Source organism: Lycium barbarum, chromosome 7 (assembly GCF_019175385.1).
Source record: "Lycium barbarum isolate Lr01 chromosome 7, ASM1917538v2, whole genome shotgun sequence".
Classification (NCBI taxonomy): domain Eukaryota; kingdom Viridiplantae; phylum Streptophyta; class Magnoliopsida; order Solanales; family Solanaceae; genus Lycium; species Lycium barbarum.
Genome location: NC_083343.1, coordinates 4,901,343 through 4,927,160, shown reverse-complemented (window position 1 = coordinate 4,927,160; position 25,818 = coordinate 4,901,343). Strand labels below are relative to the sequence as shown.

At 33.0% G+C, this 25,818-nt stretch overlaps 2 protein-coding genes across 3 annotated transcripts; one reads left to right on the top strand and one right to left on the bottom strand.

The window, feature by feature from the left end:
- The first annotated feature begins 6,062 nt into the window (after window positions 1–6,062).
- Window positions 6,063–13,328, top strand: LOC132602974 (omega-6 fatty acid desaturase, chloroplastic). Of its 2 annotated transcripts, XM_060315803.1 has the most exons (11): window positions 6,063–6,306; window positions 6,426–6,480; window positions 6,968–7,012; window positions 7,199–7,437; window positions 8,204–8,347; window positions 9,099–9,250; window positions 10,150–10,272; window positions 10,466–10,643; window positions 11,106–11,224; window positions 12,260–12,374; window positions 12,845–13,328. In XM_060315803.1, exons 1-11 carry the CDS (start codon window positions 6,268–6,270, stop codon window positions 13,004–13,006), a joined length of 1,371 nt encoding a protein of 456 aa, XP_060171786.1. In that variant the 5' UTR covers window positions 6,063–6,267; the 3' UTR covers window positions 13,007–13,328. The 2 variants fall into 2 exon arrangements, with proteins under 2 accessions (XP_060171786.1, XP_060171787.1); XM_060315804.1 differs by lacking the exon at window positions 6,968–7,012 and having other exon boundaries at window positions 6,066–6,306.
- A 1,405-nt stretch (window positions 13,329–14,733) lies between these two features.
- Window positions 14,734–17,034, bottom strand: LOC132602973 (BTB/POZ domain-containing protein At2g24240-like). Its single transcript, XM_060315802.1, has one exon. The coding sequence runs from the start codon at window positions 16,362–16,364 to the stop codon at window positions 15,036–15,038; it is 1,329 nt and encodes a 442-aa protein (XP_060171785.1). The 5' UTR covers window positions 16,365–17,034; the 3' UTR covers window positions 14,734–15,035.
- Window positions 17,035–25,818: the final 8,784 nt, after the last annotated feature.

Below are 25,818 nucleotides of genomic sequence, written 5' to 3'. Positions count from 1 at the left end.
AATAAGTCCTTAGTATAATGCCCAAATTTTCAAAAGTCAACATGTAATTACTCAAATATTTTAAAAAGGAACTGAAACATTAAATTTAAAAGTCAAGACCTTTTTTTATTGCTAGAATGCCTAATATATGTTCTTTTCCAATTATTTATCTTGTCTTCTACTATCTCAAAAAAGTAACGAGCAGTCACTTATACTTGTAAGTACGTATAATAGATTGTTCTAATTAGTTTTTTTGTGGGGGTGGAGTATGTATATGTGTGTGTATATATATATATATATATATATATATATATATATATATATATATATATCACTTATTTATTGTTTTCTTCAAATTTTTACGTTATTTAACCAATTTAAAAGTAATTATTATAATTATATCATTTTATAAAATACTAAAAATTAAAGTCCCATGAGGCTTACGCCTCGTGCCTCGGGGCTTACGCCTCGCTGAGGCAGACATAAAACGCCTCGCCTTACGCCCCCGCCTTTTAAAACACTGGTCATGACAACGAGACTCTAACCAAAGATGTCTTACGAGTAAAAGCAATTAAGCAAATATAATTTGCTATTGGCGATCAGTCACTAATTGTAGTTTTTTTTTGGGTGTAAATTGATGTGACAAGTCAATTAATGGGGAGTAAAGCAAATTTGTTTATGTGAAAATTTCTTTTGGACGGTGGTGGACAATGTTTGCACTCTAGTAATCTCGATAAAAACTTTTTACGCACAATAATTATTTTTTGATTTAGAAGCAATTTATAAATTAATTAATACAATAATATATATATTTCAAATTCTAAATCCCCTTATATTTTATCATCACATAAGCTTCTATTCATTTTCCTCATGTAATAAGATTAAGAAAAACAAGTGATGGACACGTGGGTGGTCATTGAGCTACACCTACCATAGACTATTTTAAAATTTGGTATTGAAGTGGCAACATCACCAGTCTAGTGCACCGAGGTACATGACTAGTTGACACAATGATATAACAATATGATGAAATAATAAAGCACAAACCTTTTTTGGTACAATAATAGAGCACTACGAGTTTTTTTTTTTTTTAACTAGTATTAATTAGGATTTATGAGGATTTAATGTATGTTCAATTCTGCATCAGATGTTATTTATCTTTTTCGAGCATTAATTAAGTAATTTTAGTTGACTTTGTTTAAGGAAATCATAATTAGTCACTACATGATAGTCCTATCATCTGTTCATGATTAATAAGGTGAAAATGGTCTTAATCATATTTATACTAAAAGTGCACCACAAATTGTAAATCAGATTAACTTTTCAACATTAAGGGAAATATTTTACACGAATAATTGTGTCCATCAGATCCATGTGCTTCGAGGCATTGAATTGTGTTCTCCTTAATTGCAATATATTAGCCTAACTAACTGTGCACTGTTGAGATAGATTAGAGGGGTAAAACTTACTAGTACCGGATAATTATATCAAATTTATAGATATATAACATGTGTTTGCATATTTACTTTCATCACTTGACCATGATCAATCAATAGTTAATAGTAATAGTTAAATATATATATTGTCACGATATATTTTCTTACTCTATAGATAATTAAGTGGTGTGTCGGCCAGCTCGTACACACTCAGTTATTTGACCGTGTACTTGTTACCTCTCGGCAGTAAGGTAATGAATAATTTTATCCATCAAGACTTAGTGTATGAAAAAAATCATCTAAAAGATCGATTTTTTATTTTGATTGAAATTCAAACGTTGATCCTATTGTTATTTTCATTGGACTTTATTAATTACTTTATCTCTCCTTTGAATATAAAATTTAAAGACTTGTTACACGAGGAAATGTACAAAAAGTTACCATTCTTCCTATATTATCTATTCAAGGAAAAATAAACTTTTTCTTGCTTCACGCAAAGTTCCAATGTTAACAGTTTACTAGCTAGAGGTTGACTTCAACAAGGAAATTTTTTTAGTTACTAATTACGAAAAGTGCCAATAAAGAGAAATCATTGAAAATACTTTCATTGATGCACATATAATAATGTATTCATTAGTAGCATCGCTAACTAATTAAACGCAACTTAGTGATACCACTAAGCATAATTCTGGTTGCTACCGACCTTTAGGACCAAAATTAGATATCTAGGGACCAATTTTTTCCGTCCTTTGAAGCCATTTTTCTTGATGTTACCATAAAATATTGAGTCTTTTAAAAACTATGTATGCAAATGTATTAATCATTTATATACATTGTATTGGGTGAAAAGTGCACCCGGAGTTAGCTCATGTGACCGGATGCTCAGAGTAATTGGAGGGTTCATACAACTGGCTTCCACTCCTACCAACTCGGGTCACATCTGTCAACCTTGATCAGAGTGTTGTAGCACATACCACATAGGTGCGATAGACACGTCATATCACTCGTATCTTAGGGTGGAAAAGTCTAACTTTAGCTTATATAAGGGTAGCTTAGGATGGAAGGGACAATCAAAATTGACTAAATAATTATTTAGACATTCCTCATTTCGAACTATCAAAATCGACTAAATAATTGTTTAATTGACATGGGATACACTTCAACATCTTAAATAATTAAATTGAGGGTTAGTACACAAAGATTTGACGTCATTTCTTCAAATTGCGTCTCTTCATTTGTAAACCAAATTAAAGAAAAGATCTTCAGATTTGTGTAATTAAATATAATTAACATTTCTAGAAGGGAGCCGTTTATAGCACAGTGGCACCGACCATGCCTACCATTGCACTTCCTAGTTAGGTGGAGGAAAACTTTTTTAGGGGTCCAATAGAATGATCAAAATCTTAAAACATTATAAATGTGCTACATTGCACATGATAAATGTTTCATCCATGAATCCTGATTCTTTATTCTTTTTGTTTTTCTTGAGACATCCTGAATTTGAGATTTATTGATCCGACGAATTTGAATTTATCCTACGTAAATCCATGCTAAATTAGTACTCCATCCGTTTCAAAATAAATATAGTTTAAAAAAAAAAAAGTTTGTCCCAAAATGATTATGCCTTTACGAATTCAAGACAATAATTAGTAGTAATTGTTTCTAACTGTACATTTATATTAAAGAACTACTTCTTTTTAATAGTGCTCAATCTGCAAGAAACATTTATAATAAATAAGGTACTTTTCTACATTTTCTGTCTCCTTTTATTTGTGCTTCCACCCGGGCTTTTCATTTTGTTTTATAGAGACCTGAAGAAATTTTATATACTAATAAATTTCGAAATGTGAGGTGAGGTACTTTCCCCGGCATACAGAAAGAAAATTTAGGATGACAGCGAAAATTTAGGATGACAGCTTTCAAAAGACTAGTAAGCGACAAAAAAAGGGAGGCTCTCGAAACAAACGAAACTAAAAAGAACATAAGAATTAGCACCATTCATATGAGTGTTTTTCATTTTCTTTGTCTGTATGAGTATTTTTAAACGAGTGGAACATTAGAAAGAATTGTCTGTGGAAGATAGTTATGAATTTCTCTAATTTATGAGTATTCAGTGTAAAAGTGAACGGAAAGGGAAGAGAATTTCCTTTAATTTATTTTAAGATACTATAGAATAGTGGGATGGATCTCCATTATGATGGTCTTTCATTTCTTTCGATTTATGACCTGTTAAACAGTAAAAATGTAGCGAGAACATTATAGGCTTTCTATTTGCAGCATCTATATATTACATTTGGAGTGAGAGAAATTCTCGCAGATTTCAACAACAAAGCAAAGCCCCCAGATTTAGAATCAAGGATATTGTCTTGCAGTTACATAGAGCTTACCAAAGGAAGAAAAAATGGAAAACAGTTATAGATACTCTGAATAGGTTTCCTAATTGTAACTAAATGGTTTTAGTTGTTTTATTAGTTGGCTGATGTTTGTTTTACACAAGTTGTTATAATTGTTAATGTTGGCATTGCTATTACGTGGCTCTACTTGTAAGGATCTAGGTCTCAGTTTCATGAGCTAGTTGTACATATTGGCCTATTTGGTTAAATAATTTTTTCAGTTTAACAAAAAAAAATGTCTAAAGAATTTTTGCCAGAGTACTATGAAAGTATGCGTGGTATTTTATCTTACTTCTACTTGTGACTCTTGGCGTTTCAACTTCTTGGCGTTTGAAAAATTATGTACGCCTCCCTTTCTTTGTCGCTTACTAGTCTTTTGATTGAAGTTGATCCCAAGGAATATACCATCAAGCATACACAATAGGTATTAAACCAAGAAACTAAAGACTAAATTAAATTATCATCAAGTTCCCACAATAAAAATTAATCCACGAAGGAGGAAAAATACATCATTATTAGAATTAACAAGCTAAAAGACATCACTACCAATTTGTCTAATCAAACTCTCATATTGAATTGAAACTGATTGAATGCTTCTATTGCTCGTCATCTCCGTGTGTTCTTTTTCCCGAAAGTTGATCCAAGCATCCAAGATACCCTAATTGAACGAGTCAGGACCTTATATAGCATGGAGGTAAGTCAAACAAATTCCCGAATTGACCTTAATTTAATATTCCTTGATAAGCTGTTGCACAGTCGCGCAGCTGAAGCCTCAAACGCGCAATGACCGTGTAGAGCGTCCAATGACTATTGCTCCTCTACCTCTGTTGCACGGTGGGACTTCAAGGTGCACGGTCATGCACTATTTTTTCTTCCAAGAGCCCACTTGTTTCTTCCGTAATTCCATTCTTCTTGCTTTCAAATAGGATTCGTCTTCGCCTACGTATAAAACGAGTCAATTTAGAAACATTCACACATAATATCTCTAGTTTCACATAAAATCACGTCAAATAAGCACATAAAACTCGAGGAATATATAACCATCGGCTCATTACTTTAGCTCGTTGTGTGTTCATTTAAGACCCATAATATGCTTCTATGGATATTTAAAATGGGAAAAGGTCCAAAACTAAAATAAGCTTCAAGCACTTGATTTTTAAAAAAGCCCTAACTAGAGGGTATTTTAATAATTTTTTAAGAGCTTGGGACCTAATATAGGATAGCGGATCTTTCTTACCTAAGTTTGATTTTTAGGATGAATGGTAAAGAGAGTTGGGAAAATGTGCCAAACTTCTACACTTAAACCTTTTCTGAACAATTATTGGTAGTTAATTTTTGTATGAGTTTAATTTCCCTCATCCCTGGATTATGTCCATTATTGGAATGCTAAAATAATTTGTTTCTACATGAGTTCACTAGTTTCATTTTATACCTGCTCTAATCCTTTCTTTCTATCATATTTTAAGAGTGTTAGTTGTGTTTATATGGGTTCAAGTAATTAATACTTGGATTTGTGTATTCTTTTAATAATATTCTTAGATCTATATGTCGTTTTTCTACAATATTCAAGGTGTTTTTGTGGCGTTTGAAAAATTAATCTTCACTTTCTTATCTTTTTCCGACTTCTGAGTTACAACTATATTTCTCTTGAAAAAGCTCCTACACATTCCTTATGAATACTTTATCACACGACGAACTTGTAATTGATTATGAAATATTACTAGTAAAATTGAAGTTTTGTCATCGGACAAACAGGGTTAAAAACTCAAAACCACTCGTCTCAAAGGCCATTCTTGTAAATTACCCAAATTTCTGCTAGTGGCCTAGGAGAAGAGCCTGTTTGGATGGGCTTATCCAAAAGCCATAAGTTAGGAATTCTAACTTACTTTTAGCTTATTTTTGTCATTTTAACTTAAAAACAAGTGTTTAAAAACATTTTTTTTAACTTTTAGCCAAACACTATAAAAGTGCTTAAAAACTATTTTGTTCTTAAAAACACCTAAAATAAACCAATCCAACCAGGCTTTAGGACTAGTGCTACTACTACATTAAAAAGCCTACAATATTTGAAATTTTAGTGAACTCTAATGAACCAAAGAAATTGACAAATTACAAATTGACTACTAAGTGTAGCCGCAAAATCCCACAACAATTTCTATCCACACTTAGTCCAAGTAGCTATCGGCCATGTCCAATTTGATGTGGTGTATACCTCAAATTCAAAGTGCTATAAATAACCCCATGTGAAATTTTGAACCCCACTAAGGCCTGAGCCTAATACAACAACAACACAAATAAAATTCTTGGTCCTTTCTCATCCCTTCACCCTTTATCTTCAATAAAAAACCAATTTTTATTTTAAAGAATCAGTTTTTATTGGTTAAAAAGGTAAAGGGTAAGGAAAAAAGGGCCAAAGATTTGATTTTTGTGAGTTCTTGTTCTCCAAATTTGCTCTATTAATGGCTTGTAGTGTTGCAGACTCTGGTTTCCTATTCTTGGTAAAATCCCATTTTTTATTCAGTTTTTTTTTTTTTTTTTCAATTGCATTATTCTTGTAATGGTGAGTTTTTAGTTGCAAGCTTATGTTTTTTTTGTTATTGTTGTTTTTAATGTATAGGTTTCTAGGAGAAGACCAATTCATAGTACTAGAATTAACCAACTTGCTTCTTCAGGTATGTATGTAAAAAATTGTTAGTATTTTCCTGTGAGTTGCATTGTTGCTTGAACTGAGTTAATTTTCATCTGCATTGTTGTTGGGTTAATTGTTTATGTGTTTTTTTTTTTTTTTTTTTTGATAATGGAACACCTAAATGTAGCTTCTTTGAATGGTAATTGCACCTGGACACACAATAAAGAATTCCTATTAGAGACTTTCGGTTCAAATTTTTTGGATTTTTTTGTTGCGTTTGTTCTCAGGTGCCCATTATGTAGATAAGTTAACCACTTAAAATATATCATATCTTTTTATTATACACATTAACCTCAATAAGCCATAAAAACTCAGGCCTGTTTCAATTGAGGCTGATGTTTATAATTAAAGGAGATGTCATATTTTATGTGGTTAATTTAACACCTAATAGACGCTTGAGAACACACGCAAAAGTTTTTTTCAAAATTTGAACCTAGAATGTCTAATAGGATCACTTTATCATGTGTTAGGTGCTCAATTGGAACAAGCCATAGCTCGTTTAAGGGGTTGTCAAGGTATTAAACCTTTAAGATATGAATATTAATATTACCATGCATTGCACGGTTTTAGGCCAACTTTAGTAACTGAGCTGAAAACCATGTCAATTGCTGAATCTATTTGATCTCTGTGCTTGAAAGTATTGAAGCCTTGGACGGATTTTGCATTGTGTCTGACAATTTTATGTTTGCGCATATGAACAGGATCATATTGTTTAAAGTGGGAAAGTCTACCTCAGATAAGCTCGAAACAGAAATGCGGCTTAATTTCCTCAAGAAAGAGAAATGTCATACAAGCTGTTGCAGTTCCGATAGCAACTTCTCCATTAGACAGTGCAGAGGATAGGAAACGGTTAAGTGAAACATATGGTTTTAGACAAATTGGAGAACCACTACCTGATAACGTTACAATGAGAGATATTACTGAGACACTCCCAAAGAAGGTACTATTATTTCCTCTGACATGGATTTTGAAAAATCTAAGGAGCCGTTTGGCCATGGGAATTACACTTTTTTCCGGAATAATTTTTCCCTTTTTTTCCTTTTCAAAATCAGTGTTTGTTAATAAAAGTTTCAAATCGAACTCGGAGTTGGATTTCAAATTTGGAGAAGTGTTTCAAACCTGTTTTCCAACTCCATCTTCATAAATTCCAAATATAGTGCTCTCTTCTCTCCTTTGCAAAAGTATAACCAAACACTACTCTATCTTAATTCCAACTTCATAAATTTCAAATAAAGTGAAAATATTTGGAATCTATGGTCAAACGCGTACTAAATGTTCCGCTTATTTCCTTTAGAATCTGGTGATTGACATTTGTAAATTAGGTGCTCACACTTCTTTCGAATGAGACGTACTGCTTATGTCAAAAAATACAAAATGAGTATCCAGTCCCTTTTGATGAAATATCTTCAAGTCAGTCTCCTTTGTTAAAAGAGAAAAGTGACGCAAATAGCGGCCCACCAAAATAATAGCCAACAAATGTATATTTTTTTATATCAATGTATATATACATAAAATATATGTTATTGATACATAATAGTGTATATTTAGCTAGCGAATGTACTTATTTTTGACTGACCGATCAAATGTATGAAGGGACCAAATGGACACGTATAGTGGCCAAAGCAGAAATAACATTTCGTTTTCATTGTTAAGTAAGTCGTTATCCATGGTGCAATTTTCATTTTAGAATATGTTTGCCGTGTTAGGTATTCGAGATTGACGACGGAAAGGCATTGAAGTCAGTTTTGATATCAGTAACTTCATACACTCTGGGGCTCTTCATGATTGCGAAAGCTCCATGGTATCTACTTCCGCTGGCCTGGGCTTGGACCGGAACGGCAGTTACAGGGGTGAGTTCTGTTTTTCTTTTTCCGTGTGATCTCTGAAGCAGCAGAGAAAGTGACAGAAAATGGTCCCTTATGTTTGAGGGTAGGTTCAAAATATTCCCTTAAGTATGCACTGAACAATTTGGTCGCTTAAGTTAGCCAACAGTTTACACTTTTAGTCTCCATCAAATATCTAACAATTATGTTCGTTAGATATGACAGAAACAATGGGAAAAAAGATTTTTAACCATAAACACCAAGAATATCTCATCAACAAAAATATGCGACACAAAAAACTGCACTAGACACCCAAAGATAAAAGGAAAAAAAAAGGAAGAAGCAGAAATTACACCTCAAAATACTGCGTCGGACTCTAGAAATAAATCAAAAGTAGCGGAAGCTACAAAATTTGGAACTCTAAATGTGAGTTCCCGCTAATTTCCTTTTTTTTCATAGTTCCCATCAAGTCTAACAGATGGAGTTCGGTAAAATATTTGACGGAGACTAGACATGTTAACTTTTGGTGAACTTAAAGGACCATAATTGTCCGATGCATACGTAAGGGACTATTTTGAACCTCTCCTCAAACATAAGGGACCGTTTTTGTCATTCTCAACTTTTTCGTGTCTATCTGCTCTTTCTATTTCTTGATTTTCTTGCCCGTCTTCTTCTGATCTCCAAACCTGGATTTAGCTTATTTACTTTTTCATTTATATCCTTTTTGTTAACCATAAAACTCAAAGTCAATTTTCTTTGTTTGGTATTATTTGTGAAGTTCTTTGTAATAGGACATGATTGCGCTCACAAATCCTTCTCAAAGAACAAATTATTGGAAGATATTGTTGGAACTCTGGCCTTTTTGCCATTGGTATATCCCTATGAGCCATGGCGGTTCAAGCATGATCGGCATCACGCGAAAACAAACATGTTCGTTCAAATTACCCTTGTCCATTTATTTTCTTCAAGTTAATAACATCTTTGTTTGTGGCATGGGCTGTGAAATGTCAGCGACTTATTCCATTGCATTTAGCTGTTCTGAAGATATTTAATAGCTTGCCAATATTGGAACACTAAATTTATTTTCTAACCTTTTTGACCCAAAAAACTTTTCCCAACTGATCCTACACAATTACACATGTCGGAGAATAGTCATAAATGTGGTTGACAGCTTCAAATAAATGGAGATCAGCTTCATCGGTGTTCAAATTTGCTCTTCATGTCTAAAAGTGGCAAAAAGTCGTTGCCGACTTTCAGATTAATATTGTATGCCCGCTCTTACCAGTAATGGTAACTAAAAGAGTCTAAAACAGCCACTTGAAGAAATCTTTGTCTATCAATACCACTTCCCTTGCAATTGTTTAGTATATTGGACTGTGGCACTTCATACTCATTATTCATCTACATAAAAAATATAGGGTTAATAGCACTTTTAGTCCCTCAGTTATTGGTAAATTATGATTTTAGTATCTGTTATACTTGACTAAGCACATTAAGCCTCCAACTAGTTAAACTATGCACTTTTGATCCCTTTGCTTGTGTGTATTCACAAACATACCATAATTATTAACCGTTCCACCATTTAATTACTCATGTGTTATGTCAAGTTTGTATTGTTGCTTCATATTTGACAGTAATATAGTTGTATAAATAGTGAAATATAACATATTTTATATACGAAGGGACCAACCACACACATTTTAATTAATTAAAGGTTAAATATGTTGAGTCGTATATCACAAGAACCAAAAACAAAATCTACCAGTAACTTAGGGACTAAAGGTGCTATTATCCCAAAACTAGAACTTTCACTTTTTTCTCTATTCCAGGTTGCACGAAGACACAGCTTGGCAGCCTGTTTGGAAGGAGGAGTTCGATTCAGTCCCTGCTCTAAGGAAGGCAATTGTATATGGTTACGGCCCCTTTCGACCTTGGATGTCTATAGCTCATTGGTATGCATAATAACTAGGGTGTTTTTCATTTTTGGCCCGTCGGCCGAAATTAATTACCGGCATACATCTAAACTGATTATGTATGTGTGTGTATATATATATGTATGCAGGCTATTATTTTTTTGGGCTTTTCTAATTTCTTGTCTTCTGTTAACTTCTTGATTCATATCTACTATTTCAAATCTTGGTTTAGGTGGCTCTGTCATTTCAATTTGAAGAAGTTCAGACCAAATGAAATTAACAGGGTGAAAATAAGTTTGGGTTGCGTCTTTGCTTTTATGGCAATCGGCTGGCCGTTGATAATCTGGAAAACAGGGATTATTGGATGGGTCAAGTTCTGGTTAATGCCATGGTTGGGTTATCATTTTTGGGTAATGGCAGTTTGCTCTCCCCTGTACTAGCATGTTTGGCCAAGCTTCTCCAAGGCCAAAAGTGCTTTTTTTCCCTTAAAAAAAGTGCTTCCTTTTCAAAGTTGTTTGGCCAAGCTTTTAGGAGAAGAAGAAGTGCTTTTGAGTAGAAGTAAAAGTTGTTTTTGAGAAGCGGAAAGAAGTAGCTTCCCGCGAAAAGTACTTTTGAGAAAAACTTAGGACTTTTTAAAGCTTGGCCAAACACTGACTGTTGCTCAAAAGTGTTATTCAAATTGATTAGCCAAACACAAATTGCTGCTCACCAAAAGTACTTTTTGGAAAAATACTTTCGGAAAAAACATTTTTCAAAAGAAGCTGATTTTAGAAGCTTGGGCAAACAGACTAGTATCTTGGTACTTCATTTTTGAAGATTTGCTCTAGAAAAATATCTGTACTAATAGTTTCGTATTTGATTCAAATGATCAGATGAGTACTTTTACAATGGTTCATCATACAGCACCTCACATACCCTTCAAAGATTCTGATGAGTGGAATGCTGCTCAGGCCCAGTTGAATGGCACAGTTCACTGTGACTATCCTAGTTGGTAATTGATCTCTTATCCTGCCGCGAAATTACTGGCTAATCTTATATGAATTAACTTTAAATATTTTAGTGGTGGGGTGGGGGGGGGGGGGGTGAAGATTTTCCCAAAAGTAAGATCCACTCCGCACCCAACCGGGGCGGCTTAGGTCACTGAAGTTGAAAAGATATCACAGATATAAGAATTCGAATTCGAATCCAATAGAGGCAAAAACTAGGTGAATTTCCCATCTGCATGAGTCTTGGTGGAAAGAGTAAGCCGATATCTGCTTTAGTGGATGATGCATGTAAGTGGGATAATCGAGGTGTGCAAAACTAGTCCGGCTCCCCACCATTATTTCAAGAAAAAAAAAAAGCTCTTTTAATTGCCTTTTTATCCATGAGATTAATTGAGCTTATTCTGGTGACAATATAAGATCTTGAAACCAAGTTTGGTAGTGTGATTATGGAGAATGTGGAATGGGATTCTTTTTTTGATCAAGTAAAAGTATTTTCATTCATAATCATGGCCAAAAGGAAAACAGCCGTATGCACCAAAAGATAAAGAATCTACAAAATATGGTTCTCTACAAACTTCACCCAATCCTCTATACAACTAGGAACTTTCTGATTACACCAAAAGAAAATAAGGGAGCGGAGACTACTCCTCAACTGAGAAAAATTTGACTCTATTCCTTCAAAAACTCTCTTGTTTCTCTCACTCCAAACTACCCACATCAAAGCAAGCGGAACCACATTCCAAGCCCTTCGTCTTCTCTTCCAACTGACCATCAACTCTTTCACACTTCTTGGCATTGCCCAAGAAATGTTGAACCACCTAAAATGTGGATTGGGATTCTAGGTTGGCTATTCCATTGTTAGTGGCAACCTTGGCATTTTCCTTTTAGCCAAAGATTAAAGAAAGCCAAAAAATAAAAGGACACTATAGAAGGACACATTATAGGAGTAATAAAAGCAAAAAGATACTGAAGATTAGGCAAGTATTCATTTACCGGTCTCATATTTTTATTTTCTGATATATGCTGTTTCTTTTCAACAGGATTGAGGTTCTTTGTCATGATATCAATGTTCATATTCCCCACCACATATCCCCCAGAATACCAAGTTATAATCTTCGGGCAGCTCATCAATCTCTCCAACAGAATTGGGGAAAGGTATCGTGACTCGTCATTTTCTATAACACTGTTTCATTTCTTTTAATGACCTTTGAATGGGGTATCAGTTTTTTTTTTGGTTTGGGAGGGGAGGAGGGGGGGGGGGGGGGGGGTGCATGATCCCTCTAACTGTGAATTTTCACAACTTTAATGAATCATTAAGTTTAAATCATTCAGTTATCGATGTATTATATTAAGTTTATACTTTTACTCCATATTTTGAGAGTAATATAGTTCGAAAAATAGTCTAAAAATCACATATTTATTTTATATAAAGGGACTAAAAACACACAATTCAGTTAGTTGAAGGTTAAATGTTCTAAGTCAAATATTACAAGGACAAAAATGAGAATTCATCAATAATCAAGGGACCAAAAGTGCAATTATCCCTAAATATTTCATTATGGTCTCTAAAATTGTCTTCCATAGCTATTGACAACATTGACATTTTGTTCTTGACACCCTAACAGTACCTGAATGAGGCTACATGGAACTGGCGTCTAATGAAGACAATATTGACAATATGTCACGTCTATGATAAGGAGCAGAACTACGTTCCCTTTGACGAAGTCGCCCCTGAAGAAGCCCAGCCAATCACATTCCTTAAAAAAGTAATGCCCGACTATGCTTGATTAGCGGGCACCTCAAAAGGTCGATTTTTACTTGCTTCATTCTTTGGGAAGGTATCGTTCCATTTTTTAGGTCCGGTCAAGCGGTCCAGGACCAAATGCCAAGTTCTCACAAATATTAGATGACCTTTTTTGACACTTCTTGGTAGTGTAAGTGTAGTAGTATACAATAATTTAAGTTTCTCAATTGTTATCGCATTTTGTCTTCTTTTTTTGATTAAGTACCCATGAATAACATGTTGCTTATTTAATACTAAAGTTTCATTATATTCTTCTTTATGAGATCGATTCAATATAATCTGCCCAGACTGATGTTATGTCAGTATCCTCAATCTTGTTTTACATATGTAAACATAGATGGTTGACAGTGATTTTTCTTACACAATGTCTCTGTCCATTGTTATTTTGCATTGTAAATCTGATACACTTACATTAAAGTATTATCATGCTTTAAGTAATACTAGTTGCATTGTTTAATGGCCCTTGTTTTGAGATAATGTTTTTCTAGATTTTTGTTGAAACTTGAAATACGCTGGCGAAAGTCAAAGAGTGCATGAATTTTTGTTGTGTTTTTGGGGCTTCTGAAATAGGGATTTGCTCCCATTATAAAAGTTTGAACTTATTTTAATGATCTGCATTATGATAATCTTGAAATTTTGTCGTGTTATTAGGCGTCGTACCATTCGATGAGTATTATTTTTAACCATAAAGAAGTGATTAGTGGTGCCATTAAACAAATAATGCCGGCTCCAGATTTCATCAATGGCAGACTAAAAGGCAAGAGTCAAAATTAGTTGATATGAGTATATTATTTTTATAGTTAGCCACCCCATTTTGATCCTACAACATTTGTTAGATTTATGTTGTTTTAACTGCAAAAGAAGAAAATGACGCCCCACGCTCAGGGGTGTGGCTTATTGGTTAATGAAGTGGATAAACCCCTGAAAGAATTGATGAAAAATATTAGGTGATTTCTTTCCACCTGCTTAAGTATTGGTGGACAAAATTGCTTGGTAGCTCTAGAATAGTTGACGTGCGCGTATTGACTCGGCCTTTTGAAAAACAAATAAAGAGAGAAAAAGATGCCCCTGTGTTTCACAGGACAGAAACTGAGATACCCTACTGAAATGAAAAAATAAAGCAAAACTTTACCTGCTTTTCCTTTAGATAAACACTCGTAATAAATAATTTGCAGCCTGGCTTCTGCTCACATGCAAATGGTATCACCTCCCCACATCACCCCTCAACAACTCTTTTCAGTGTGGGCAATCTGGAATCTTACTGGGAAATTTAAGTATTTATTTGGTTATCCACCTAGTGTCCGGTATTGCATTGGGCCTCGACTAAATCCGAATTTGTGCTGTGAAGTCCAACATTGAGGGTAAAACGCTTCCTAAAAAAGGTGACTCCATATCTAGGGGCTTGAATTTGAAACCTTTGATTAACGATGAAAGAGTACTTATTTATCTTTAGGGAACTTTAAGTTACATTGTATTTTACAACTACATAAAGAGGAATGAATAGTCTTTGTTAAAGCTTAGGTCAAAAGAAAAGTTGTTGTATGGGGTTTGTTCAAAAGAGACTTACCAGTACTTTATCATAAGGCGTGGTCCATTCAAGATAACAAAAATGAAAGAAGTTTTCAGTTTAGCATGACAGTTAATATATTTCCTGGCAGGTGTATCAGATATTGAAAGAATGCATCTATTAGAAGCAAAGCAAAGGTGAAATTTGAGATATTGATTGCTAAGCAATCAGTTTCCTTTTAACATGTCAGTTTCATATGCATACACAAACAAAATCTAGATAGTATTACAAACGCTCATTTCTATTTAGTTTTTCTATCCTAAAAACACCTGCTTTACGGTTTTTTTTTTTTTTTTTTTTTGATGCATCACTCTTTAACCATATAAAATCACTCATAAATAGTATTACAAACACTCATCTCTATTTAGTTTTTGTATCCTAAAAACATCTGCTTTACTTTTTTTTGATGCATCACTCTTTAACAATACAAAATCACTCATAAAAATCATATAATTGGTGGAGGCGACGTCTCCCATATATCGAATACATTTTCTTCACTATGAAGAGCGAAAAGACGGTCACCACCAATGGAGAAATCACAAATTGAACCACCATAACTCCGTCGAAGCCTTGATGTAAGAACCCAATCAGGCCCACAAAACACAGAGATGCAGTCGTTCATTGATGAGAACAATTGCCCCTCGTGCAATGCCAACTTAGGATAACACGGTTCATCAGGCATTTTGCCTTTCATCAACCTGCTTCTTGAACACCACCTCGGAGTTCCCGAGCTCCTCCTCAAATCCATAAAACCTAAATCTTCGTACTCGTTGACCACACAAATAGAACTCGTTTCCTCCATTGCTATCGCGTCCCTAACTCTCCTCTCATCCGTTATAGGCGCTCCAACATCGGACCACGACCAAACCATATTACTTTTATCCCTAAAATCCAACAAACTTATGTAACAATTGTCCTTCCTTGGAAACAAAGAAGCAACTAACAAACAGTTAGTACCATGTAACCATTGCAACTTATCAGCTTCACCAAGTGACCAACCAGGTGGCTCATAGAAAAAATCAATCTGTTTTCCAGTAACTTGGTCCCATACACCAATACCATACTCATTACTTCTACCTTTACAACTAGAAAACAACTTGTAATCTGAACTAAAACTAAGTGCACCAGCAGTATAACTCTTGACTTGATTTTCATGTTTGACATGAAATTTGTACCTTAAATCCCCAGTAGATACACTAAACAATCCCATTCCACCATCACCTTTACCTAATCTTTCACAAGCACTTAACACAATACTCTCAGAATCAACCCAACCAGCATCATTAACCCTTTGATAATCAAGATTAATAGGAGGGTGTTCCTCCATCATCCAATCATACACATGAACCATACTCCCATGAGCCACACAGCACCCCCCATCCGGGCCGGCCCGGATGGCCGTGCCGTCCCCAGGAGCCCGGCCCGTCACAGAACGGGCCGGGAGGAGCCTGTTCCCGTCGAACGGCCCCCACTTAGCTGACCTGACATGATCCAAGAGACCATAAAACAAAGCCTCTCTATACAACAACTTTTCAGGGATATTTTGAGGTAAATAAAGCTCTCCTGTCCTGAGCAAATCAAGAAGTACTGAAAAACAATCAGAGTTCCTATCAATGAAATGTTCATTAGTTGTTGCATCAGAATTCAGGTTCCATTCATCATCAAACATTGCTCCAAATACTGAATTTCGACCAGCATTCCCTAAGGTTGTCGCTGTTGTTTCGAAAATTCTACCACCAACATTGAATTTCACCTTATCTTTTTGAATCCCCATAACTCAAATTTCAGAATTTGATACAAAAACAGGGGACTTGAAATCAAGAATTCAACTGAAAAACACCTAAGTTGAAAAAAAAAATATACAAACAAAGACTCAATCAATAAAATTTTACTGAAATTTAAATTCAAGATTCTATACAAGGACCAATAATTTGAACTGAAAAACACCTAATTTGACTACAAACAGAGAAACCAAGGATTAAAAACCAATAATTTCAATAAAAAGGGAATTTTTAAGAAGAAGCAATAAATTCAACTGAAAATTTTGAATTTTTTTGAATTCAAGACTCCAATAAAGGACCAATATGGATGAAATAATTAAGAGGATACATCTTGAAATACCAAATCACATGAAAAAGAACAGATTTTTAAAGTTGATGGTCCTAGCAAGACACCTATCATGATGATGAAAAAAAAACAGAGAAAAATAGATAAAAAAAATAATAATTCAAATTTAACAAAATCTATGATTTGAGTATTGAAGATTGAAGGATTTTAGAGATGGGTTTTGAATGTTTTTGTGAAAATTTTGGTTTAGAAATTGGATTTGGAGGGTATTTGGTTTCAAAAATTGAATCTTGTTGTGTTTTCTCCTTTGATCTTTTTTTTTTCCTTTTCTTTTCTAGTCTCTCTCTTTTTTTTTTTTTTGAGGTCTTGCATAAGTCTGAACACAAGCTAAGCTCTTTTATAAATTGATTGTCTGATGTGGGTCCCACTTAGCTGCATTTTGTTATTGGCCTTTTGATTATTTGGGTTTTTGATCAAATGGTCAAGAAAAATAAGGTGGTTGTATTGTACTCTTAAAAAACGGTTAAATGGGGTTTCATATATTTATTATGGGAGAATTGGACTTTTGGTCCAGAAATAACTTCTCTACTCCACAAAGGTGGGAGTAAAGGTTACTATATATTCTACCCTATTCAGATCTCAAGTTATGGGATTACACTGAGTATATTTTTGTTGGTCCTAGTTACTAAAGAATTTTGATTTTGATTTTTGTAATATTTGTTTACATAGATTTAACCTTCAATTAACTGTGTTTTTGGTCTTTTTATGTCTGAAATATGTGATATGTAGAGTATCTTTAGACTAATTCACCTTTAAATATGGAATAACAATATAAATTTAACATAATAGGTCGATGATTGAATGGTTTAGCACTTAATAATTCGTTATATTTATAAAGATTCAAAATAGAGGGATCAAAAATGCACATATCTATTAATTAAATGTAAACTGTGCTTAATAAAAAGCTCCTAAGAGTGTGGCCTAGTGATCAATGAAGTTGATTGAGAACCATAAGGTCTCGGGTTCAATTCCTAGCAAGACAAAAACACTCGGTGATTTCTTTCATCTATTCAAGCCTTGGTAACTATAGTTATCCAGTACGAGGTAGCTAGCAGGTATCTCGTGAAATTAATTGAAGTGCGCGCAAGCTAATTCGGATATCACCGTTATAAAAGAAGGTGCTTAATTAAAAAGCTCAAAAATTAGAATTTGACGATATTTGAGGTTTAAAAGTGCTAATGTCCCATTTATTTGTTAATTAATTTATTTGTTTGTTGGTTAGTTAAGTCATACATTCTTCTTCAAAGGAAAAGTCAGCTCATTTGGGCGTAAGAAGAAGGGAGCGTGTCTTGTGCGTTAGGTGTTTGTTTATTTTTCCCAATGGTTGTTTCTTTAATGGAATAGAACTTTTAGGAAGTTGTCATGGAAAAATTGGAGATGGTGACAAATTATTAAGTCTTGGAGACTGTTCAATAATTATATGTGTACTAAAATAAGGTTATCAATTGAGTCATCATTCTCATCCTTCTTTTTTGTTGCTTTGTTTTTTTTTTTTTGTTTTTTTTTTTTTTTTTTAAGTTAAGATAAGCACCTTTCTCTTTTCTGTTCCTATTTTCTTTTTGAGGCTGTTAAAGATAAGTTTTCATTTTAATGAATGGAAAAATGTCCAAATCTGTTTCTATATTGCTCACTTTTCATCTATTTCATACTCTTGTTATTAGCGTATCATATTTGCCTATGTCATTAATGGAGCTTCAAAAAAATTAGTGGATTACAAGTGTACAAATTCTTCATGAAAAATATCCAAGTTTACCCTCAACTTTTAATTATGTTGAGCCATGGGTCTTTTTGAAACAAGCTCTCTACCTTTCAAAGGTGGATAAGGTCTGCGTACACTCTACCTTCTGCAGACCCCACTTCGTGGGATTACACTGGTGTGTTGTTGCTGCTCAATTTCAAATAATCAAGGGCAAATTTGATGCTTTTGTAAGCTTTTTTATCGTTCTATGTTGTACATGAGCGAAGGTAGCTTTTAATCTACAGATTCGACAAAACTCATTAAGTTTGGCCCAAACCTTGTATATGTTTTAGGAAATTCACTTAACATGTATAAATTAAATTTCGAATTGAGTTATTGAGGTCAGAGCTTGAGTTTGCTATTTTAGAATTCAAAATTCATAAAATTCAAATTTTGAACCTGCCTCTAATCAAATGCGTTTAAAAAACATCAAAGGGGTGGTGGTGGTGGTGGTGGGGTGTGTGTGTGCCGGGGGGGGGGGGGGGTGCAAAATGTCATAGAAATATGTAGGTCAAGTACTCTTTTCTCTGTAGTTTTATCTTATTTCACCTGGGGAAAGTAGAAATTATGTTTTTCCAACGAAGAGGTAGAATGATTATTGAAAAGCTCAGTAACTACAAATCGATATAAACAAAATTGTGTAACAAACACATGAAAGAGACAAAGAAAACACAACTGTACTATAAAATCATGAAAAAACTAAATCTGTCTTATATATCACTAAAATATTTTGCTTATAAAAGCTGTTGCAAAAACTCCTAACCAAGTGATGACAAAGTGTTTGTTTGATGAACTTATTATCCTTCAAACTCGATTAGTTTTGCAACTAATAACTATATTGAATAAATAGAGGTGAAAAAAATAATTGTATCAATTTAAGGACGTCCATTTCTCTCCTATATATATAAGAGGTTCCGTTACCTCAATTGTATCAAATTCCTAAAAATAAGAATCTCTACCATATTCTTTCTTAAGGTTTGTTCTTTTGTTGGTAAAACAACACTTTGGTCTCTTAATTGTTGCTAAATTTTAGTCCTTGTAATATTCAACAAAGCACATTCAATTTTCAATTAGTTAAAAATATGTGTTTGTAATTTTTCGTAGAAAATATATTATAGTCGATTAATTTATAATTATATTATTATCAACTATGAAACTCCAAAATTTTAATTATTGGTAGCATGAGATATGTTAGAATTTGTCGAAAGCTTTCACTTATAGGGGCTTGAAGCCTTGTGGGAAGAAATTACATTTATTACTATTTTGGGAGTAACTTTTATAGAGAAAAGTAACACGGAATTAATAGAAGACTTCAAGAGGACGCAAACCTCTAAAAGACCTCTTCACTTTTTCTTTTCTTTAGTAAAAAAAACCTGAAGCCCCATATTACCTTTAAAGTTATTTCAGATTATTTATCAATCTTTAAGATAAGGATAGGACAGAGAATTTTGGAGCAATGAAAAAATTATTTTCCTGTTATTATCCGTATTTGAATCGTGAAATCAATCATTAATAATTGAAATAGAGATGACTGCTTACATTTCCAGAACTACGTGAATGTCGAATATTTTGTGTGCGAGCTGCCCTTTTAAATTTGAATGTCAAAACTTTTATAAGATCAGCCACTAATGTTTATATTAAAATAAATTGTTTAGATCTTACACCTTTGAGTTGCGGCTTTTCTTCAAATCCTGTATAAACGCGAGATATTTCGTGTATTGAGGTTCCTTTCAAGATAAGGATGTCAAAACTTTCATCTTTTTCCTCTTGCACCCTTATCACTTTAAACTGCTGGAAAGTTAGGTTAGTTACAATTTGGGATTTGTTGCAACTTACAACTGTTCTTTCAGAGTTACTAATTATTAATATGACTTCTCCACATCCCTATTTTTCCTTTATTGATTAAATTAAATTATTTGGGGATGTGGTCTTTAATTTGTTTTAGTATGAAACTTATAATTTTCAAGTAAGTAAAGTGGAATTAGTAGATGCAACTACTGTGTCTCGTGATAATATGTGATAGCTACTAGTGAGAGTTGTTATGGATTATGATTAAAGAATTGGTAGCAAAAAGCTAATTAAGTAGAATTTTCAATTTATGGTTTGCTTAAGCTTGAATCTAAAAGAAAATGTTCCAATAATTCATGTTTCTTGATTTGATAGATTCATGTTTGATTGCAATTCAATGGACACTTACAGAAATACTAGTGCTGTTTGGTAAACCTAATTACATTCTCAAGGAGACAATAGGTTTGTTAGATCTATGAAACTTAATTATTTCATTATCATGTGCCCTTAATTACTAAAATTCTCATCATGATGGCCATCTACATTCATCTTGTTTAGAAATTACGTTGATATATAGGTGCATACGTGTTCTTTTCTTGGGATAATGATGAAGTCCGGACTAAATTATACACAGTTACAAAATCAAGCTTTTCGTCAAGGGTGTTCAAGATATACATTATTTATGTATAAAAAGTAATTTTTGACCTACATACACAGTACAATTTTTTATTTTAATAAGTATAATTTTTCAAACGGTGCACAACTGACCATTCTTTAATTTATGTGGCTCTACCAGTACTTACCTCAATTATTCTATCATGTACCTCCTATCTCACCAGCAAAGATACGTACTTGATAACCGTGTTTATCAAAACTTAAACAATAAGAAGTAATCACTAATCATTATATGATTTTGTTGTGTATGCTTGATTTGAACCCATAATATCTTCCATAATTTTCTGTCTACTTTATTGACCACCGGTTCATACCGTTTAATGTACTGGAAAAAAAATACCATTTAATGCATGCAAGTTCACATTAAATCTGCTACTATATGTATTGTTAAATAAAATAAATTTTTATTTTTCTTTGTTTTGCTAAAATTGGGAATTCAAATGGCAAGTGACATTGAATGCTTGTGGGGTTTTGATGACTCTCAAAGGTTGGTTTTTTAGTTTAGTGCTTGTCAATTTTCACGGGGTTCGCCAAGTCCGTTAGTGCTTCTAGTCAACGTGAAAACAAAAACAAAAGAACTGAACTATTTTATGATGAATTTTTTGGTGACAATAGACATTGTTTACACTATAAATTGAAAACGAGTCACATACATACAAGTGGGACACATTAAAAGAAACACGAATTAGTTATGAAATCTTTCGCTAATCTATCGTTAAATAGCTCGTAATTTACATAATTTTTTTTTTTTTTTGTAATACATTGCTAATCCATCGCCAAATAGAATTAGCGATATGTTTTTATTGTTTAGCGTTATATAGGAGTTGTTTGTCGCTATTTTTTTTTTTTTTTTGGTACTGATACACACACGTCTTCATAAATCTTATAATTAAGAGTGGGAATTTTCACCCTTAAATCACTAAGTTAAAGTCTTGTTAGAGCAGACCAGATAATTAAGCTATAAATAACTATGAGTTGTTTTAGCCAACTTTCTAGCACACCACTTTTTTTTATTATTTTCTTTTTCAAGTTTTGTGGCTGCTTTTTAGGTTGGAGTAGGGTCAGGTTCTGAACTTTCCATTTGGAACTGAAGTGATTTTGAATTCAAGTTGGATAAGAAAAATTTGTGCTAAAATTCAAAATAAAATAATATAATGAATACTTTTTTTATTTTAAAGGAAGACAGAAAGATAAGAAAGACTTCCAATTTTGACTTGGTCAATGTCAATTTGCAGTTTGGCAAATAGGAATTACAAGGTCGCTATTTTGATGGCTTTACAAATGAAATTACTATTAAACTCAGAACCCTTCCTTCGATCCATTCTATTTCATTTTGATAACAGACAAATACAAGGATTTATCTTATATTTGTGGAAATAATTTTTTATACAATCAGTGGAATTTAACCTCCTGTAAAAGATTAAATGCCTTATTTCGGCAGTGTAAACCTTTTCTGCTTTAACAGTGTGTACAAGCTACATTATGTTAAAAATTAGTCTTGCTTGTATGTTTCTTCTTGCTAAGTAGTAATTACTACAAATTATTTTCATTTTATAATTATTAACAAATTTATCCACAAACTCCGGCAATTACATATTCATTTATCTATATATAGTTGAATTTTGAAGTTGACTAGCTTAGCAATCGAGTGATGAAAAAACATAGAAAGATCGTCGTAGACTTAACTGTCATTTTACGTGCAATTTGGTCCTCCTAGACTTTTTGATTTGAATGTCTAAAGAAAACTCGGCAATTACATATTTCGCTTTCCGTTATATTTTGGGTCTATTCTTACTCTCGCTGCTAGCAAAAAGACCTATTTTTCCCTTGACTCCTAAAAGAACTCTAACGGCCTGTTTGGAAAGCCACTTAGGTTGGGTGTAATTGGGTGTAATTACACAGTTTGACCTGTTTGTTTGACTAAGTAATTACACAGTTAGGTGAGAATTGAGTGTAATTGATAGGGTGTAATTACACTCTCCAATTCTCAAGGGGGGCTGAGAATTGGGTGTAATTACAAGGTTACCTTTTAGTTTTTTTTTTTTTTTTTTTTTTTTTACTTTTTAATTATTTTTTATTTTTTAAAATGTATTTTTATTTTTATATTATTTATTTTTCATTTTCTTTCTTTTCATTCCCAACCTTTACTTCTTGGGGTTCCATGTAATTGCTCATATTTTTTTATTTTTTATTCTATTCATTTAGCATAACCGTGTTATTATTCTAATATTTGAAACTACACATCTTAATATTGGAAAGAATGAGTCATTAACAAACTTGACAGATAACGAGTGACGTTATTAAAGTAGAATTTCATTGTGAATGAGGTTATAGACTTATATTTTTCCTTTCTTTTGAATTATTTACTTAAGTTACGTTGGAACTTACTTATGCAATATTGGAATTTGACATAAGAGTATTATGTTGAACTTTTTCTTTTGGATTTTGAATTTAGGTTATATTTCCAATTTTAAGTTATTTGCCTTCACATTGCATGCTGTTTATTTTTCACTTACAATTGACATTTGATGGATATTTTGTGTCAAGCATTTGAATACTGTTATGACATTATATTTATTAATATTGTTTTTTTGTCAAACATCTGATCCATGACGTTCTCACAAAAAAGTCTTCTTTTAAGTTTTATAATTAATTAAAATTAAATATTAATTTGAAAAATATATATCAATTATTTTTGTTACAATATTAGTTACAAACATATAATTATTAATTAATATATTTTCAAGAAACAATGTGTTATTAAATAAATAATTTAATATCATTTATAAAGGCAATATTTTTTAAATAATAATTTTAAATTTTTTATAATTAAATTTTATTTTTAAATTAAACTAACTGTGTAATTACACTTGTGCAACCAAACAGCATGCTTGTAATTACACTGTAATTATGTTATGATAAACAAACAGGTTGTTATAATTACACTACTGTGTAATTATTAGGCTGTGTAATTACTACCCTAGTAATTACACCCATTCCAATTACCAGGTGGCTTTCCAAACAGGCCCTAAGGTGAGAATAGTTTTAAATCATAGTCAAAAGTAAGGGGATAATTTATTTATTTTTGTCGAGATATTTTGACATGTAACGTCCATCCATTTCATGCAGGATCATTAACGACATGGGAAAATACGAAGCGATTTTAATGACAAGAGTATGAATGAGTCCAAAGCATAGCTAAGGGTTAAAATGAGCAAATTCCAATAGTACATGAAAAAATTTGGACATTATGCATCATAAAAGTTTACTATAGTGTACTATTAATTTGATATAGACCGAGATTTTTTTTGGTCTTAATGTTAGTTATAGTTAACACCTTTGTTTGTTCCGGTAGTTAAGGAGCTAACGTGAACTTTTTTCCTTTTATATCTAAAATTTATTCAGCTATCTTTTTCTTATATGTGGGTCTTCTTTTTTCCTTTTCCCATAATTAACTTTTATTTTGTGCGTACGAACTTCTATGTGTTAGTTAAACAAACGTTATCTAAAATGTGTCAGCTTAAGTGAACAATAGTTATGTTAAAACATATGATAGGTTGAATATAAACATCAGCTTACAAAAAAAAAGAAAAAAGAAGGTGTGAATTCATTACTCTCTCCGGATCAAAAAGAGTGTCCACTTAACTATTTGCACATCCCTTAAAAAAATATTAATTCCTAGGCAAAAATAGGTAACTTGACTAAACTAACCCTAATTAAATAGGTATTGAGATTCTATCACTTAGCACTTAATAAGGGCAATTTTTGAAGAACTAGATTAATTGTTTTTTGAGTTGGTAAGTGGATACTCTTTTTAAAAAAAAAAAAAAAAAAAAAAAAAAAAAAAAAAAAAGAGATAAGTGGACACTCTTTTAATCCACAGGAAGTATTAAGCAACTTGTCAGGTAGCCTTGCATGGGGGGCTGACGCACGCCCGGTGCCCAAAGATTAAAGAAGTTGGTCATGACTTGATGACAGAAGAGCCAGCGACCGAAGCGATGAATGGCACGCCTTTTGTTGGTGAAGAGAATGAGGTTGTCAGATTCCAGTTTAGGATCAATGCACTTCGAGCTAATGACGTATAGTAGAGTTAGAAAGTAGCCAATAAAGAGTAACAGTTCTGACGGCAAGTACTATTTGAGTACTTATTATGAAGTGGTAGAAGTGGTCATGTCCGCTACCAATTCTCAATTATGTGATAATATAATTATTGTTATCTCTAAAGTGTTCAAACCAGTATTTTAGCATAACTAGTTTGTTTAGACAACAAAAAGAACCAGAAACAATGTTAAGAATAGAAGGTAGAAATAGAAATTTCTGAGCCCACCAGTTTCTTGTGTGTCCTTAAAAAATCTAATCCCCTCACAGTTGCCAAGGTTAATGGATTAAATCCTTTCAGGATAGAACGAAAAACTATCCTGCAATAGCGGCAATGCGAATTGCAGAACTTCAGCGAACTCAAATAGTGGTAGCAAATCACACTGGACACTTACATTTTGCTTTTGAAAAAAAAATGCAGAATGCAAGAGTGAGAGGAGATATAAAAATCAATCATTTTCAATAGTTTTTTTATGCTTTAATGAATTAAAAAGCTGAAGCAGAATTTCAACTTACATAGCCAACAAATGGGTGTTATGAAAAGGTGTGGTGACTTTACAGAAAAGTCACATCCTTTGCTCCTAGTGCCTCTTCGGGAAAGTCACTGAATTTCTCATTCACACTACACAAACCCAAAAATCCCCCCACATGAATGGGGAATGGCTATATGATGAAAATACGCATGAAAAACTGTGTGATTTGCAAGCCAGGATTAATCGCATCTGGATTAAGTAGGTTTCTCTTTAAAAAGTGAACACATGTCGGATATACTCGATCAATCAATAGATTTAATATCTTTGAA

Bases quoted from the DNA above. Each gene is read 5' to 3' on its own strand.
- LOC132602974 (XM_060315803.1), top strand. From the start codon at position 6,268: ATGGCTTGTAGTGTTGCAGACTCTGGTTTCCTATTCTTG. The intron at 8,348-9,098 runs GTGAGTTCTGTT...TTATTTGTGAAG, and splicing joins CCGGAACGGCAGTTACAGGG to TTCTTTGTAATAGGACATGA. The intron at 10,273-10,465 runs GTATGCATAATA...ATCTTGGTTTAG, and splicing joins TGGATGTCTATAGCTCATTG to GTGGCTCTGTCATTTCAATT.
- LOC132602973 (XM_060315802.1), bottom strand. From the start codon at position 16,364: ATGGGGATTCAAAAAGATAAGGTGAAATTCAATGTTGGTGGTAGAATT.